General features: G+C 43.9%; 1 protein-coding gene across 10 annotated transcripts in view; it reads right to left on the minus strand.

Moving 5' to 3' along the window:
• Window positions 1-16,946, minus strand: part of Ppp6r3 (protein phosphatase 6 regulatory subunit 3) — a 128,009-nt gene that overhangs the window by 44,831 nt on the left and 66,232 nt on the right. For all 10 annotated transcript variants that reach the window (XM_036200605.1, XM_036200595.1, XM_036200585.1 and 7 more), the window contains exons 6-9: window positions 16,269-16,334; window positions 13,640-13,752; window positions 10,122-10,235; window positions 396-525 (exon numbers count right to left, since the gene is read on the minus strand). In XM_036200605.1, coding sequence (XP_036056498.1) covers window positions 396-525; window positions 10,122-10,235; window positions 13,640-13,752; window positions 16,269-16,334 — 423 coding nt within the window. The remainder of the gene's footprint in view (window positions 1-395; window positions 526-10,121; window positions 10,236-13,639; window positions 13,753-16,268; window positions 16,335-16,946) is intronic.

A 16,946-nucleotide genomic window follows, 5' to 3' on the forward strand; every position in this document is an offset into this window, starting at 1 on the left:
CAGTGGTACATGCCTGTAATCTCACTACTCATAAAGCTCAGGTAAGAGGACAGCAAATTCAAGGCTAACCTGGAATATACAGCAAGACCCTGCCCCCCAAACCAAACCAACCAACAACAAAACAACTCAGAGGCAGCAAAAACTTGTAGTGTACCTTTAAAAATATGCAGGCTGAGGAGATGGCTCAGCAGGTAAATCACTTCCTTCCTGAGTTCTAGCTCCAGAACTCAGTCAAATGGAAGGATAACTGGTGCATGCACACACATACTTTTACAAAACACACTATGTAACGCTAATTATGGTCAGTCAGTCTCTTATTTCCAAGGTTCTCAGACACTCTTGACTGCCTAAACCAAACCCCTGGCTGCCAGCAACACTTCTGACAGCAACCCTACCTTGGGAGGCTCGAGCAGGAGTTCGTGGAAAGATCCAAGTCTTCCTCGGATGGCTTCTAGAACACTCTTGTTAACTGAACAAGCCGAGTGACCCATGCCTGGTGGGCAGATCTCTATATGACCTTCAAATCTGGAAAGCAAATGAAGGTAACTACTGTGATTCAGAAGAATTCACTAGAGTTCTCCATGTCAACTCTGCAGGTTCACACTTCATGAATCTGTGACTACATTACCGTGATGTCAAAGAATGCTGAGAAACAGAGAGTAATAAAACTCAGGAGATTGGCCACCATGCCCTGAGAACCTAAAGGGGTTGAGGTATCAACAGGTGTCATCTGTTATGTCATCTCCAGATTCCCCTGAACCACCCATTTCCTGCGTCTGACCAGAAAATGTGGAATCAAATGGAGGACTGATCCAAGTCACAGGACAGGACACATTGCATTACTTGACAGCTGAAATGTTAACAATAAGTGGACCCCTACTTATCCCTTAGAGTATTTCTGGATAAATATCACTGATTTCTATCTATTTAGAGGGTTTAATTTGTTTTACATAAAAGTCAGTTTTCAATCATTACACTTCATCCCTTAAAAAGGGGGGGGAAGGAAGGAAGGAAGGAAGGAAGGAAGGAAGGAAGGAAGGAAGGAAGGAAGGAAACTCTAGGTGTCTAGACTTGATGGGGAAGAACTTCACCACGAGCCTCTCGCACCAGGCAGCCAGCACCATTATGGTGAGCACAAGGTGGCAAAACAGGGGAGGGGGACAGAGGGGGCACTCATGTGCTGAGGAAGAGCAGATCTGAAGACATGAAGGCAGTAAGGAACGGGCTGAGGTAGATGCCCTGTTTGTCACCCAGGGCTATGACTTGTTTCATGAACTGATACAGCTGTGGGGATCATGTTGATGTCCATGGCTGTTACCATGAAGGGCCCTGTGGACGCCTGGAGTCTGATCACAACCTGTGACCAAGTTGATGTTCAAGAGATGTAGACTCACAGAGGCCCTGATCCAGAATTCCTGTGCCAGTACTATGGTGACGCCTGGCCCAGACTGCTGCTGGGGGCCACATCTGGGTCCATGACCCTGCTGCAGCTGGGCTGAGTTGATGTCCAAGGCTCCTGTTACCACCAAGGGCTGTGCAGAGGCCTGCAGTCTGGACCTACACCTGAGGCAATGTTGGTCTTAGAGGATCAAGCTGCTGTTGGGGTCAAACAGACCTGGGTAGCCCATGCTGCCACCCAGGGCCATAGTGTCATCGGGTCCTGAACTATGGATGTCCATGGACCATGTCTAGTTCCATGACACAACAAGGGTCTGTGTCAATGTCCATGGCCCCTGTTACCACCGAAGGCCAAGTGGATACCCAGGGTCTGGGCTGCCACCTGGGGAAATGTTGGCATTTGGGGGCCTCGCTGCCATTTGGGCCACGTTGATCAGTGTGATCTGCAATGCCAATTAGGGCTGTGATGACATCAGGGCCCAGGCTGTTGCCAAGGACCATGTTTGGGTCCATGGTCCTATTGCAGCCTGATTCTGTGATGTCTGTGGCCTACATTGCCACCAAAGGCCACACTGATACCCAGAATGTGGCTGGGCCCACACTAGGAGCCATGTAGGGGTGTGAAGATCTGAGGGCCATGCTGCCATTGGGTCCACAGTAGAGCTCACCCTGTGGACTGAGGTGCAGGTGATCTGGCACTGCTAATGCTTGTGGGAGATAGAGGCCAACCCTTCATCTACAATATGGTGGAGTAGGTGAGGGAAAGATGACTTCTCCCTCCCCTATCACCTATGGTGGGTGGGAGAGCTGGCCCTGCACCTCAACAGAGCTGACCCTATCGGCTGAGATGCAGGTAAGCGAGCTTGGGGGGTACAGGAGCAGGAGGACTGATCCTGCCCGCCCATCATCTGCCATGTGGCGGCATGGGTGAGGGAAAAAAGCCCACCCTCCCCGCTTGCCACTTGCAGCAGTTGAGAGAGCTGGCCTTGGGGCCATGAGGGTGGGAGAACTGGCCCTGCACCCCACCAGGTACAACACTGAAGGCAGCTTTCAGAAACACAATTCCTAAAGACAGGGGAAGAGCCGTCCCTCAGACTGAGTGCTAGCTCCTCCAGAGAAATGCCATCTTAATCCTCACAGCCCGTGGAAACTTTATTTGGGGAGAAGACCTCTGAAGATGCAAGTAAGGACTTTTGAGATGAAAGATTAGCCTGGATTGTGCAGATGGACCACAGCGCTATCACAGGGCACCTAGAGAATAGAAGACAGACAGAAAGACAACACAGAGAAAGATAAGGACAAACGAAACAGTGGTCAGAGGCCATGGAGTTGCCAAAAGTCAGTAGAAAGTGAAGAGGCAGGGAACCATCATCTCTCTGTGCCTCTCTGGGAATGTACACTGCTAACACCATAGTCTTTAAAGTCTGGCACTGTTGACTGCTGCTCTAGGACTCAGCTCCTGAAATGGTGAGTTGCAACCCAAGGTGGGGTAATATAATTGACTATAGGGGTGGGGTTGGGGGTTGCGGGGTGAGGAGGAGAGATGGAAAAATATCTGGCAACAATAAAGACTTCTGAATGTGTAACACATGCACAACCATCACACCACTGATGCCAATAAAGACCACTGAAATACCTTGTCTTAGTTGGGGTTTTATTGCTGTGAAGAGAAACCATGACCATGGCAACTCTTATAAAGGAAAACATCGACTTGGGGCTGGCTTCCAGTTTTAGAGCTTTAGTCCATTATCGTCATGGCAGGAAACATAGTGGCAGCATTCAGATGTGGTGCTGGAGAAGGACTGAGAGTTCTACACCTTGATCCATAGGCAGCAGAACCAACTGTGTCCCACACTGAGCAAAGCTTGAGCACAGGAGACCTCAAAGCCTGCCCGCACAGACTTCCTCTAACAAAGCCATACCTGCTAACAGTACCAGTCCCTATGAGAGCCATTTTCTTTCAAACCATCACACACCTTGGCTCAGATTTGAGGCTATGGTCTGCTGCGGTGTTTTATTGCACAGTTTTCTGCTCTTAGACAAATATGACAGTTTAATTATAATAATCTCAGCATGAAAACACCAAATTAGTAGGTCACCAGATCACATTATGTTAGAATATTTGATTTTAAAACTACTGTTGGAGTTAATGACAAGGTTCATTAAAACACACACACACACCGGGCGGCGGTGGCACTTGCAGTTATCCCAGCACTCGGGAGGCAGAGGCAGGTGGATCTCTGTGAGTTCAAGGCCAGCCTGGACTACAGAGCGAGATCAAGGACAGGCACCAAAACTACACAGAGAAGCCCTGTCTCTAAAAAACCAAAACCAAACAAAACATTAAGTGAACACTTACTTGGAATTAGAACAACATTACTTTTTTTTCTTTTTCTTTTTTGGAGCTGAGGATCTAACCCAGGGCCTTGTGCTTGCTAGGCAAGCACTCTACCACTGAGCAAAATCCCCAACCCCTAAAATTTCTTTATATGGTCCTAACTATACATCTGCCATTTTGCACTGCAAAGTAAAGGTAGCCTTCTTGGTATAGAGGACTATAAAATAAAGTTGAACATGCTCCACAGCCTGCAGCCATGATTTATTCATTTAGGTAAGTAAACAAGCATATTCATCTCACTATGAAAATTTGCTTTTACTTTTAGCAGTAAAATTGTATGTATACTAATGACTGTTTTAAAAGAAACTTAAAGCTGGGTGGTGGTGGCACACACCTTTAATCTCAACTCTCGGGAGGCAGAGGTAGGTGAGTTTTGAGGCCAGCCTGGGCTACAGAGCAAGTTCCAGAATAGCTAGGCCAACACAGAGAAACCCTGCCTAGAAAAACCAGAGAGACAGACAGACAGAGAGACAAACAGAGAGAGAGAGAGAAACAAGCCTTGTCATCAGTAAATGTTTGATCTGCACATTTACTTTATATAAAATATTACGTGAAAATGTCTTTAGTCAAAAGGGACCATGAGTGGGAAAATTTCAAAAAACTTGACTGTAATCCGCCAAGTTGTGGCTTTGTTTACAGACACAGAAAACAAAGTGGGACTTTCAGAAGTATGCAATAGTAAGACTAGAGATGACTTGGTAGAGTGCTTGCCTAGCATGGAGGATGCCCTGGGTTCAATCCCCAGCACCACTGAAACCAGGTATGCTGGTACAAGCATTTGTATATTATTTCATTGCTACATATTTTGTTTTAAGGTGAGTGTACAAGCATGTGTGTGGCTGTGTGCCTCTGCATGAGCATAGAAAACAGAGGATGTCTGGTATTGTAGAATATTATGTTTGCTTCTTTTGTTCATGTTGTATTTGTTTAACTCTGTGAAGCTGTGTCACTGTGCCTGTCTAAAACACCTGATGGTCTAACAAAGAACTGAATGGCCAATAGCAAGGCAAGGCAGGAGAAAGGATAGGAGGGGCTGGCAGGGAGAAAGAATATAAAGTAGCCAGAGAAGAAGGAGGACTCCAGGGGCCAGCCATCCAGCTACACAGCAAGCCATGAAGTAAGAGTAAGATTTACAGAAGAGAACAGGAAAACTCCAGAGACAAAAGGTAGACAGGATAAGTTAAGAAAAGCTAGCAAGAAACAAGCTAAGCTGAGGCCTGGCATTTATAATTAAGGATAAGGCCGGGCGGTGGTGGCGCACGCCTTTAATCCCAGCACTGGGGAGGCAGAGGCAGATGGATCTCTGTGAGTTTGAGGACAGCCTAGTCTACAGAGTGAGATCCAGGAAATGCCCAAAGCTACACAGAGAAACCCTGTCTCAAACAACAAAACAAAACAAAACAAGAAAGAATAAGCCTCCATGTGTGATTTATTTGGGAGCTGGCTGGCGGGCCCCCCAAAAGAGCAAAAACAACAACATTTTGGCATATCAACATGGTGCTTGAACTTCCATAGGGCCTGAGAGTTTAAGAGTTTCTGCCTGCTGGCGAGCCCTTAAGCAGCCAGTACGTTAAGTAGGAACAAAAACTGAGTAAAAACACCTGCCACAGTGCAAGCATTGGCAGCCTAGAGCTCTAGGAAGGTTGAATGCAGTTCCTGGTCAGACAAACTTCCAAGCAGTTTCGAATTTCACACTAGCTTTTCATGACCCGAGAAGCAGGTTGACCCGAGAAGCAGGTTGACCTGAGAAGCAGGTGGAGCCAGCTTAAGAGTCGGGCAGAGGATCCAGGTATATGTTAGCAGTTTAAAGGTTTGCTCATACAGTCAAAAAAAGGCTAAAGATAGGCAATAAAAGAAGTCCAGATGGAAATGTGAAGTTCTAGTTTTTGAAAACTATTATTATAAACTATGTAGGATAATCAGAAAACAGGTTAGTGGTTGGTCATTTATAACAGTCAAATTTGTAGATATACTTTTGAGATCATATGGAATTTTAGATAGATGGCCTTCAAACCTTTTAAAGACCTACAGAATATGGCATTTAAAATCTTTTGTTAAACATAGGGTTTTTCATGACAATGAGACACATCTACTCCTGGCAGCACCAATTTACTTCAGAGATGATGGGCACTGAAGAAACACCTTATAGAGTTTCTTTTCATGTGGCAAGGTTAGCTACTGGGCCAAGAAACTGCTCTTGAGTTTGACTGCTGACAATGTGCTGTGCACACTGGACATGCAACACACACAGGAAAAGGACTGTTGAATTCTGCCCAAACAAGGCAGGATAGTCTTTCAAAATTCCTGCTTCACAGAAGAGTCTGCCAGATATTCTGCAGAACACAGAGGAAAGCGACTGACAAATTTTGCCAATATAGGCTGGACAGTCTTTCAAATTTCCTGCTTCACTAAAAAGTTTACCAGATATTTTGGGCCTGTAAGCTGAAGATGGATGCCCTAACACTGCAGAGGAACTTTTGGTGATTGTCCAGGCAAGATGTCTCTGTTGTTAGAGAATATTAATTCCTTCTGGGGTCTTTGATGGAGTTAAAGACTAAATAGAGTTTCAATTTTTCTTAGTTATGATAGAAAGTAAATTATGCATAAAATTTTGGATTCACTAAGATGGATGGATGGTAGAGTGCTTTCTCTGAATTTGCTAAGTGTAAATGGACTGACTATAAATTAATTGATAACTGTTTTGTTGTATGTAGTTATACAATGTTAAAGTTAAAACCTTTCTATTAATTTAGACAAAAGGGGAAATGTAGACTATCATTTTAAGGTGCGTTACTTTTGTTTATGTTGCATTTGTTTAAATCTGTGAAGCTGTGTTACTATGCCTGTCTAAAGCACCTGAGGGTCTAATAAAGAGCTGAACGACCAATAGTGAGGCAGGAGAGAGAAACAGGTGGGGCTGGTAGGCAGAGACGAGAAATAGGAGAAGAAATCTGGGGGAGAGAGAAGAGCCAGAGAGAAAGAGGAGGACATCAGGGGCCAACCACTTGGCTACACAGCTAGACACAGAGTAAGAGTAAGATTTATAGAAGAGAACAGGAAAAGCCCAGAGGCAAAAGGTTGACTACATAATTTAAGAAAAGCTGCTGGGTGGTGGTGGCGCACTCACCTCTGTGAGTTCGAGGCCAGCCTGGTCTCCAAAGCCAGTTCCAGGAAAGGCGCAAAGCTACACAGAGAAAGCCTGTCACGAAAAACCAAAAAGGAAAGCCGGCAGGAAACAAACCAAGCTAAGGCCTAGCATGTATAATTAAGAATAAGCTTCCCTCTCTCGGTGCTCCTCTTCCTGTGTTTCCTCTCTGTTCCCACTCTGTTCCCTCCTCCAGGTCTGGCTCTCCCCCCGCTCCCCTTTTTCCTCCAATGAAGCTCTAAAAACTAAAAAAAGAATAAGCCTCCATGTGTGATTATTTGGGAGCTGGGTGGCCCCAAAAGAGCAAAAACCACAACAGTCTGGTGTCCTGCTCTATCACTCATCACCTTGAGACAGGGTCTTTCACTGGACCTGGACCTATGCTAGGAGCCAGCAAGAAGCCACAGTGAGCCTCTTGTCTCTGTCCACCCCAGCACTGGGGGTACAGGACATTCATTAAGCCATCTCCAGGTCTAACTGATGTGTTTGTAAGCTACTATTTCCTTAAGGCATTTTCACCTAGCTCTTGGGTACTCCTGTTATATGTTTATTTTCATCTACTTCAGTTAGTTTCTTTTAACAGGGGTTTGCAATGTGTTCCTTCTGCACACCGATACATCTCTACTCAGAATTCATCTTCTGCACCTAACTCTACAGAGGCAAGGAATGTTCTTTCTGAAGGGTTTAACATGAACTTATTTTCTTCAATGGCTGTAAAATGGAGCTACTTGTTCTTAAGTAACCCTTTGCAGGTTTTTCCTTTTAGGAAGTTAAATTCCTTCAACTCTTGAATATTTTTCGTGAGTTATCTGTAGCATTTCTATAGTCTTTTAATGTCCACACCAAACAGTACTGGCTTCTTTTCCACCCACCCCCTCTTGTTCTAATCTGTATCTTTTCTACTTTTCATTTCCACAATTGTCTAATGGTTTGTCCATTTAATTGGTCATTTCAAAGGATCAGCCTTTGGTTTACTTGGTTTTCTGTATTTTTTCCTCTTTATACCACTGATTTCTCCTTGTTAGTTTTATTATTTCTCTTCTATATGGGCTTAATTTGAAAAAGGCTAAATGGGCTGGAGAGATGGCTCAGTGGTAGAGGAGAAGCAATTCCTCAAGTTGTCCTCTGATCTTCACACATGCACAATGCAAGACACACACACACACACACACACACACACACACACACACACACACACACACACACACAGAGGGGTGAGGGGTGCCAGTGGAAACCACATCTTCCCCTACTGCTTTCTCAGTATGTCCTTGCTCCGGGGGACTTTCAGTTACTGTGTGTTGGCTGCACCAGCCATTTCTTCAAGGATGCTTTGGTTCTTTTGATCAGACAACAGGGTCAGAAAACAAGACTTAGGGCACTCAAATTTGTTCCTGGTGGCTTGTAGTTACTGTTGGGTTCTCGGCTGACAGGCGATGTTTGTATTTAATCTTCATCCTGGTCCTCTCTGCTGTTCTGTGAGATTCTCTCAAATGTTGGGGCCTATGATAAATGCTGAGGCTCTTCATTTCTGTTCTCATCTCTGGCATTTCTCCACACAACCTCCCATCCTTTACTCAATCTTTCTTTCCATCTGTTCTGTATGCATACTACCTATTTTTCCATTGCTCTAACACGATAATGGTGTTTATACTGTATTCTTTGTTTTCTGACAGTGGACACATTTTTGAGCTGCTTCCTGTTACTGTCTTTTTTCCTGGCCCTTTAGTGTTGACTGTGACTTGATCTGGTTAACAGTTTTTGGCACGAGAATTTTCACATCACTACCTTTCTTGGTTGTAACACAGCAGCAGGTTTCCCACCATGGATCTTCCCTTGTACTTGTCGAGACTTAGTGACAGGACAGCACAAGGTAGGGCACAGTTCTTCTTCCCTCACAGCCTTTCATCTGAGACCCTGGCTTTACAGATATATACTGCCTGGCAATCTGATGCTCTTCGCAAGTAACGCTTTCTTCTTAGCCAGATACTTCTGAGATTTAACCCTTTTCCCCTGGGATTCAGAAGATCACCAAGATCAAGTGAAGATCCACAATCTAACTGTACTTTCAAAGTTTGATCTTGCTCAATGGTACTACTGTGTTTTCTCCCTTACATCTGCTAAAAATGTCATGTCTACTATTCCTCAAGTTTCTTTCTTTCTCAAGTCAAAGTCATGCTATAAGCCACACAGTACAACTCAGTATGACATGAAGGCATAGAGAAGGTAGAAGGCCCTGAGGCATGAGCTGAAAGATAGCTGGGCACAACTGAGTAATACCTACCATGCTGGTTATGTGACTTAAAATATGAATTTCTAGGGAAGAAGAAGAAAGGTAAATTACAGATTCTCCAAATTATTACAAATTTGAAAAAGTCTTACTGCCAAACTGCCTTCCATTATTACTGAGATTAGGCAGGTCAGTGGCAAGGGCCAGGCATTTGGGAAGTAGGGCTGGTAAGGCTGCCTTCACTATTACCCTAGGGACCTACATTTCATCACTAAGGAAAAACAGAAGCCTTGGCTAGCTGAAGACTTCACCGCCAGCTGAGGATGCCACCCTTCTCTCCATGTCATCTGCTTCACTGGAAAGGTCCAGTAACAACAGGCAAAACAATGCAATCTCTCTGCATATTCCTCCAACACCTAATCCAGTAGCTTATTGAAAAACATTCCACATTCATGAATATGAAACATAAGTGTTTCCTTTAAAACCTCATGCTGCCTGCTCATCCAACCTCTGAAGTGCAATACTCTCAGTGAGCCCCATAAAACAATAGAAGTTAGTCTGAGAAAGGGAATCTGGAGATGAATGAGCCCCTCCCTCCATCAGCACCTGCCAATTGGGACACCCTCCTCCATCTTCATAGGAACACAGCCAGAAAGTTGTCTGGGCCACTGTCCATGTTTGGGGTTTACTCACCTCAAATCCATTTTGGTGGCACACTAACTACAGCAAAGACAAAGCTGTGCCCAAAACCTGTTTGATCAAAGCATACTGTTCAACTAAATCTCTATAGGTTGCACTCACATAAATGACATTAGTATCTCTACAGTAGTAAGATTCTTCATCTTCAAAGGCATGCTACTGTAGCTCACCTGGTAAGAATTTAATTCTTATTTTTTAAGACATCTAAAAGTAAAACAAGATGGATGATTTAGTGAGATAAAAGGAAAGCTTACGCTGGCCGTCGAGTCTCAAGTAGAGTCAGTAAAATCTGGATTGCACTGACTATGGCCGATTCATTCTTCTCCTTGTGAAAAATGTTTGACAAAAGCTGCTCTATAATTTCTTGCCTGGGGAAAGAAATCAATAGTCAAGCATTGACTGCAATGTTATTTAACAGTAACAACTAAAAAGATGCAGCACAGTCCTTATGAGCACTCATCCATCCACAGGCACGTTTGCTTTCTGTTTCAAAAGTCACTACCATAGCAATTCTTCTTACTTAAGAAGTTTATCCCCCTTTAAGAGGGTATGGGGGGCCCGGTTCGCCTTTGCCAACCTTGCTAAGAAGCAACAAATATTTCAAGACTAAGTGTGATCCACTCCAAGCAGGGTGGTAGCAGTGGTGACAGCTGATGGTGATGAACAGGAAAGACTACGAACTCACCACTTCCAGAAAGAAGGGAAAGTTTTCCAAATGGTAAATTAGAACCCACTCATGTTTTCCCTCACAGGTATGGCTGCTGTGTGATTACCGACGATCCAAAAAACAGGTAAAACAGACTATTACCCACTGACTTTTACTCTCCAGTTCTCAATGGTAAGTCAGTAGAAGCAGCCCTAAAAAGGTGGGAATACCGTGAGAGGAGTCCCAGCACTAAAGGGCAGACTACAACGGTGGTTCTCAACCTTCCGAATGCTGCAACCCTTTAATACAGGCCTCATGGTGTGCTGACCTCAACCATAACGTTATTTTAGTTGCTACTTTGTAACTATAATTTTGCTACTGTTATGAGTCGTAATATAAATATTTGATATGCAACCCCTGTGAAAGAGTCATTAGATATGCCACCCGCCTCCCAAGGGCATTGCAACCCACAGGTTGAGAGCCACTGGACTAGGGGTTTGGAGCTGTGCTTCTGGCAACTATGTTCTTCAATGGTGGCCTCCCAGCTGGAATAGCACCGATGCCTGTCTCTATCATGTTCAGACAATGCAGGGCTCTCACCACAGGAAAGTCACTGTTAGAACCACTGACATCTATTCAAAAACAATGGCAAACAGGCCCCAACCATCTCACGGCTATATCAACTTGTAATTCTGTCACACCAGAATTCTGATGGACAAAACAATGTAATAACTAGCAAAAACTTAGGATTTAACAACACACTATTGGTGCTATATCCAGAGCCTTATCCAAACACCACTATCCATCACTCAGACACCAGCAGCAGGCACAGGACGGAACGTGCCACACAGGATGAGGGGATGCCTTTCAGCCTCTAGATTAGGAAGGGCTTTTGGGTAGAGTCATGTTCCCATTTTCAAACACAGGAGTGATATTAGCCAAGCATCAGTAAAATTCACAATGTATGAAGCCTTCTAGATCATTCATCCATATCTTTGGGACAAAGGCTTGTCCTCACTCTGAGTTTTGTTGTTCAAATGTGTGGCCACAGAAACTTACATCTATAAAATTGACTCAAATGAAGAAAACTGAGTTCATTACTATCCAGAATTAAGGTGCATAGTCTAGCTCAATTAATTATTTTGAAGAATTTGAAATTTTGGGCTGGAGAGATGGCTCAGGGGTTAAGAGCACTGGCTGCTCTTCCAGAGGTCCTGAGTTCAATTCCTAGCAACCACATGATGGTTCACAACCATCTGCAATGAGATCTGTCTGGTGCCCTCTTCTGGTGCATAGGCATACTACACACACGATAAAAGAATTTCAAAATTTGCTAGAAATACTAGCTAGAATATGCTTTTAATTCAGGCCCAAACTTCCCCCTGAACTTCATGTCCATTAACTCAGATTTCTTTCTTGGTGGTACTTCTCTCAAACACTTTTCAATTTAGGCCCATTCAAACCCATCCCTGTGCACCTTTTTCACTCATGACATACATACACAGTGGTACCAAACCTTTGGGTTATTCAGCATTCTAATACAGGGAATTTCTGATGTCTTACCAAAAGACTGGATCTCTGATACCACTATTACAGTAACTACACTATGTGATCGATTGTTAACTATACTACGTGGTGGTGTGAATGAAAATGGCCTCCACAGGCTCACGGGGAGCAGCACTATTTGAAAGGATTAAGAGGTGTGGCCAGCAGTGAGTGAGCTCTGAGCTCCATAGGCCCACCACAGCCCCTGTGTATGCCTGCTTCTGACCTTCAAGCTGTGACTTTCACTCACTGCTGGCCAGTTCAGCAGGTAGACCTAGTCTGTACCACTGGCCACTCACTGTATGTGGACACTAACCAACAGTCAGAATATAACTCACTGACTTTGACATGTTCTAATTATAAATGCCAGCTTCCAAGACTCCATATTTAAAAATCATTGAAATTATGTGTTGCTTTTTGCTGTGTTTCTATTGGACAGCAGCTTTGTAAACCATATGAAATTGATGATACTCAAAAAATGAAGTTTTCTGGTTTTGTTTGTTTGAGACAGGGTCTCACTATGTAGCCCTGTGTCCTGGAGCTCAGAAATTGACCTGGCTATGCCTCCCAAATGTTGGGTAAGGGCATGTGCTGCCACACGCAGCCAAATACAATTTTTCACTTACTCAAATGACAGTTTCTCACAGCTCAACCTAAAGAGCACTATAATTGGTAGTATCTGGATGTGGACGATCCTGTATGTTTGAGAAGAAGACACACATAAAATGAGACACAATACCAAGAACTACTGGGGTCTATGCATGGGCCATTCTCTCCTTTGGCAACAATTCTGGGAATACAAATCGGCTTTCTCACAGACAGCTACAGCAAGCTATTTTGTCTCTGGTTTGGCCCTCCATTGTCTTACAGACACTTCGGCAAAAAATGCAGAAGAGCCTCTCTGCATCACAGGACTCCAAAGGGGCACATAACACCATGAGAGACAGGTCAAGAGCAATAGACCGAAGTAGACCACCACTGTCCAGTGACACTGTGCACTCTTTCCAGATACATCTGCCAGAGGGGAGTCTACTTTTCCATAACACCACTTTAACAGTGTGGATATAAGTCAAGGACATACCCATGTGCTTTCTAAAAATGTGAGAATCATGGAAATCAAAACAGCAGCCAGTCCCTGAAGGATCTTTCCCCTCAACACGAGCTTAAACAAGCCTGAGTCAGCTGCACAGACACAGTGGCCTGAGGAAGATCTTCAGAAGAAACCAATAACTTAAATGGGTCAAATGCATACATACAGAAGACTCTATTTAAAACAAACAAAAACCTGAAACCCTCCAAGTCATGGTGTGATTGTTTCACGTCAGGATGGCTCTGTAAAAGTCAGCTTTGCAGGCATACAGAAGTTGAAAATCCACATATACATGCCACTGGTTCCCCTTCTTGCTCTTTTTGTCTCTCCTGCGTCACCAATGGTGTAAAGAAGAAAAGCAGGCTTTCCTGCTTTGCATAGGGTGTTTATGACTCAATGCCCACAAATGAGCACTTCACTTACCAGTCACTCACAACGTAACACATCAAACTGCATCAATGAGGAAAGTAAGAACCAAACGGTAAACATACTTTTCTAGAGTGGCAAGCAGGGGATCTGGTTCTGTACTGTTCTGAACTTGTAACATCTGGTCTCTGCTCAGGCGAACAATTTCACAAAGTGATTGTGAGGCATTTGAATGTCGCTAAAGGAAAAAGGTACAATTTTAGCTATAGAACTTGTTAGAAGTTAACTTTATAGTAAAAGTTAGGGGTAACACAAGTTAAAACCATCTATGAGCTTCAATGAGCAGTGTAGCCGCAAAGAAAAGAACAAAGCGACTGACCACCAGGCTGATGAGCTTCCCGTCCACAACTGCACAGTGCAGATAGATCACCATGTGTACAGACGTGTGAGCAAGGCCTGACATGGACAAATGTCTTTGATCAAATACTTGGGGGGGGGGGAAAGGTATCCCACACACATACCTTTATTAGCTCAGACAGATAAAACACACACTAGCTCAAATATTAAAAAACAAGACAAAAAACCTAATACAGTTTTGTGAAGATAGAAGGTGGAGTGTCCATCTACCTTTCTGGGAAGCTCTAGCCTCAGCATTCATGTCCTGTGGGAAACCGTGACATTTCATAACACTACCTTCCTTAGAAATGATACATACTGGGAATCAACAACCATAGACTAGAATCAGTAACCTACCACTTTTTAAAATGATTATTAACCCTCTTACCCCACCCCCTGTGTGTGTACTGCTTTTTGAGACAAGGTCTCAAGATGTAGCACTGGCTGGCCTCCAACTTGTACACCTCTCCTGCTTACACCTCTCATTTGCTGGGGCTGTGGGCAGGAGTCACCAGGCTAGTCAAGCTCTGTCCTCCTCAGAAACTGTGCTGTATGCTCATCAGTTAAGAGGACTCGGGTTTGATTCCCAGCACCCACAACCATTGACAACTCCAATTCTAGGGGGCTGGACACCCTCTTCAGCCTTCTGTGGGCACTAGGTATGCCTGGAGTACACATACATGCAAGCAGGTAAAACATTCACACACATAACATATAAAGAAATAAATCTAAAAACATTATTTTTAAAAAAAATGATGGGTTAAGTATACTGGAGCAGAAAACCAGAGTGCAATAACCAAGAATAGTTTCCTATAAAACTAAATACATACAGAACAAATGAGCAGCAACGGGGCTGTCTTCCCAAAGAAATAACATGCAGGCAAAACACCCATACACAGAAAATTAAATTAAAAATGAAAAGAACTGAGCTTCTCCTTTACAGTTTCTGTTGGACTCTAAAGACAAATGTAATGCCCTGTAATAAATAAAGTTCTGTTCAAGAAAACAGTGAGCAACAAGCCTATTTATGGAAAGCACCCCCTACAAAGTGGCCAACTTTGCCTATGTCAACTTGTGCTGGCCATGACCCTAGAGCATGGGAACTGAGCTTCTGAATTACTCACTGAGCTCCTACCCAGAGAAGAAACTAGTACTGTTCTAGACAGTTCTTGCACCAGAGTTCTCCCTTAGCACCCGGCACACACAAGCTCTAGGATGTATGAAGAATTTCAACTCTGGCAACAATAGCAGCTACTGCAAGGGAGCATGTACTCTCTACAATCCCACGAGTGGATGGTAGAAAAATGAAGAATGTATCTTCTCTAGGCACAAAAAATGTTTTTAGATTCATCTTTACTTTATGTGTACCATGTATGTGCCTGGTGCTTATAGAAACCAGAAGAGGGAGGGAATCCCTGGGAACTGAGGTAGTTACGAAGTATCAGGTGGTGCTGGGAATTGAAGCCAGGTCCTCTGCAAGAGCAACAAGTGCTCTTAACCACTGTGCCATTGGTCCAGACTATAAACACTTTTAAAGTAGACTATTTAGAGAAGAGGTTAAATCTACCTCCACAGAAAATCCACCCTGGGATGACAAATACCCTCTGGCTAAAAATCCAGCTTCCTCTGCCCTGCTCATCAATGCTGCTTACTCCCCATTCTAACCAGCAATCTAGAAGCATATGAAGAGGACCTAGGGCCTCAAACACACTATGGACCACCCTAAAACCCAACTCCTCCATGGACATGAGGTTAAACCATACAGAGCTGTCCTGCCTGCAGGTAATGGTTTGACTTTGGATAATCTCACACATCTTGGCATAAGTAATACTTGAAGAGTGGATGCTGCAGACCTCAGGGACACACATCCTGACCACTCAGGACAGGGTTCAATGTAAAACAGCCAACTCAAGCTTCAGAACCACTGAGGTATCTGTGTCTAATCTCTAGCACCAGGGGAGAAGAGATGGGGGCAGGACACACGGCCACAATGTCTGTCTCTAACCTCCACAATCAGGCTGAACATGTTTGAGGCTTCAGGGTCAGGACCATTCATTATTAGGCTAACTGGTGACCCAAACCATGTTGAGAGCTTGCAAAGCTTTAGCCAGACTTCTCAAGATGCAGATGTGGCCCTATCACCTAAGCTAAAGCAGGTATAAAAGAAAAGTAAGTGTGGATGGAGATTTGTCACAAAGCGCATTTAGCATGACCCTAGCTCTTGGAAGGAGATAGTGCTCTCCTGCTCTTCACAATACAGGATACACCATCCCCCCGATCCCCTTCATAGATACACATGTATGTTCTGGGGCCAATGAACAGTTTTTATATGAAAAAATAAGTCATAAGAGAACTTACATCTTCTTCTTGTAATGGATGAACTATTTCCACAAGCCTCTGGATAATTCTCTCCTCATTTAGCCACTGCAAAACATATTGTAGAAGTGATCATAGCCACGAGTGGCTCCTCCTCAAGCCCCAGTGAAAATAAACAGACTAGAAATAGCCATCACATTTTAAGTAGAAATTACATGTTTCTCTGGACTTTGAACACTACAGAAAATTAAAAAGTCCCCCAAGGGAAATGTAGTGAATATATCATATTAAGAGTGACCACAAGCACCAACAACTCCCAAGTTCCAAAAGCCACACACTTATCAACTCTACACTCAATGGTGGTATCGACTGGATACTCAGCATTTACAGGAATATACTTTGGCTACTGGGAGCCTTGAGCAAATGGGCTACACACTATCTCTAAGAGTGTCAGCTCTAAATGTCAGATGAATGGAAATAATAGTACCAAGCCTCTGGGTTAAGAGAACTGTTGTGGGGTATTTGTTAACACTATAAAGATGTGTCTCTGCCTAAGGTGCCTTCTGATTGGTTTAATAAAGAGCTAAATGGCCAATAGCTAGGCAGGAGAGAATAGGCAGAATTTCTGGCACAGAGAGAAACTGGGAAGAGGAATCTAGGCATGCCATTTTACCAGTATACTTGGAGCAAGTCGGATGTGCCATACCAAGAAGAGGTAAC

Source organism: Onychomys torridus, chromosome 1 (assembly GCF_903995425.1).
Source record: "Onychomys torridus chromosome 1, mOncTor1.1, whole genome shotgun sequence".
NCBI lineage: Eukaryota > Metazoa > Chordata > Mammalia > Rodentia > Cricetidae > Onychomys > Onychomys torridus.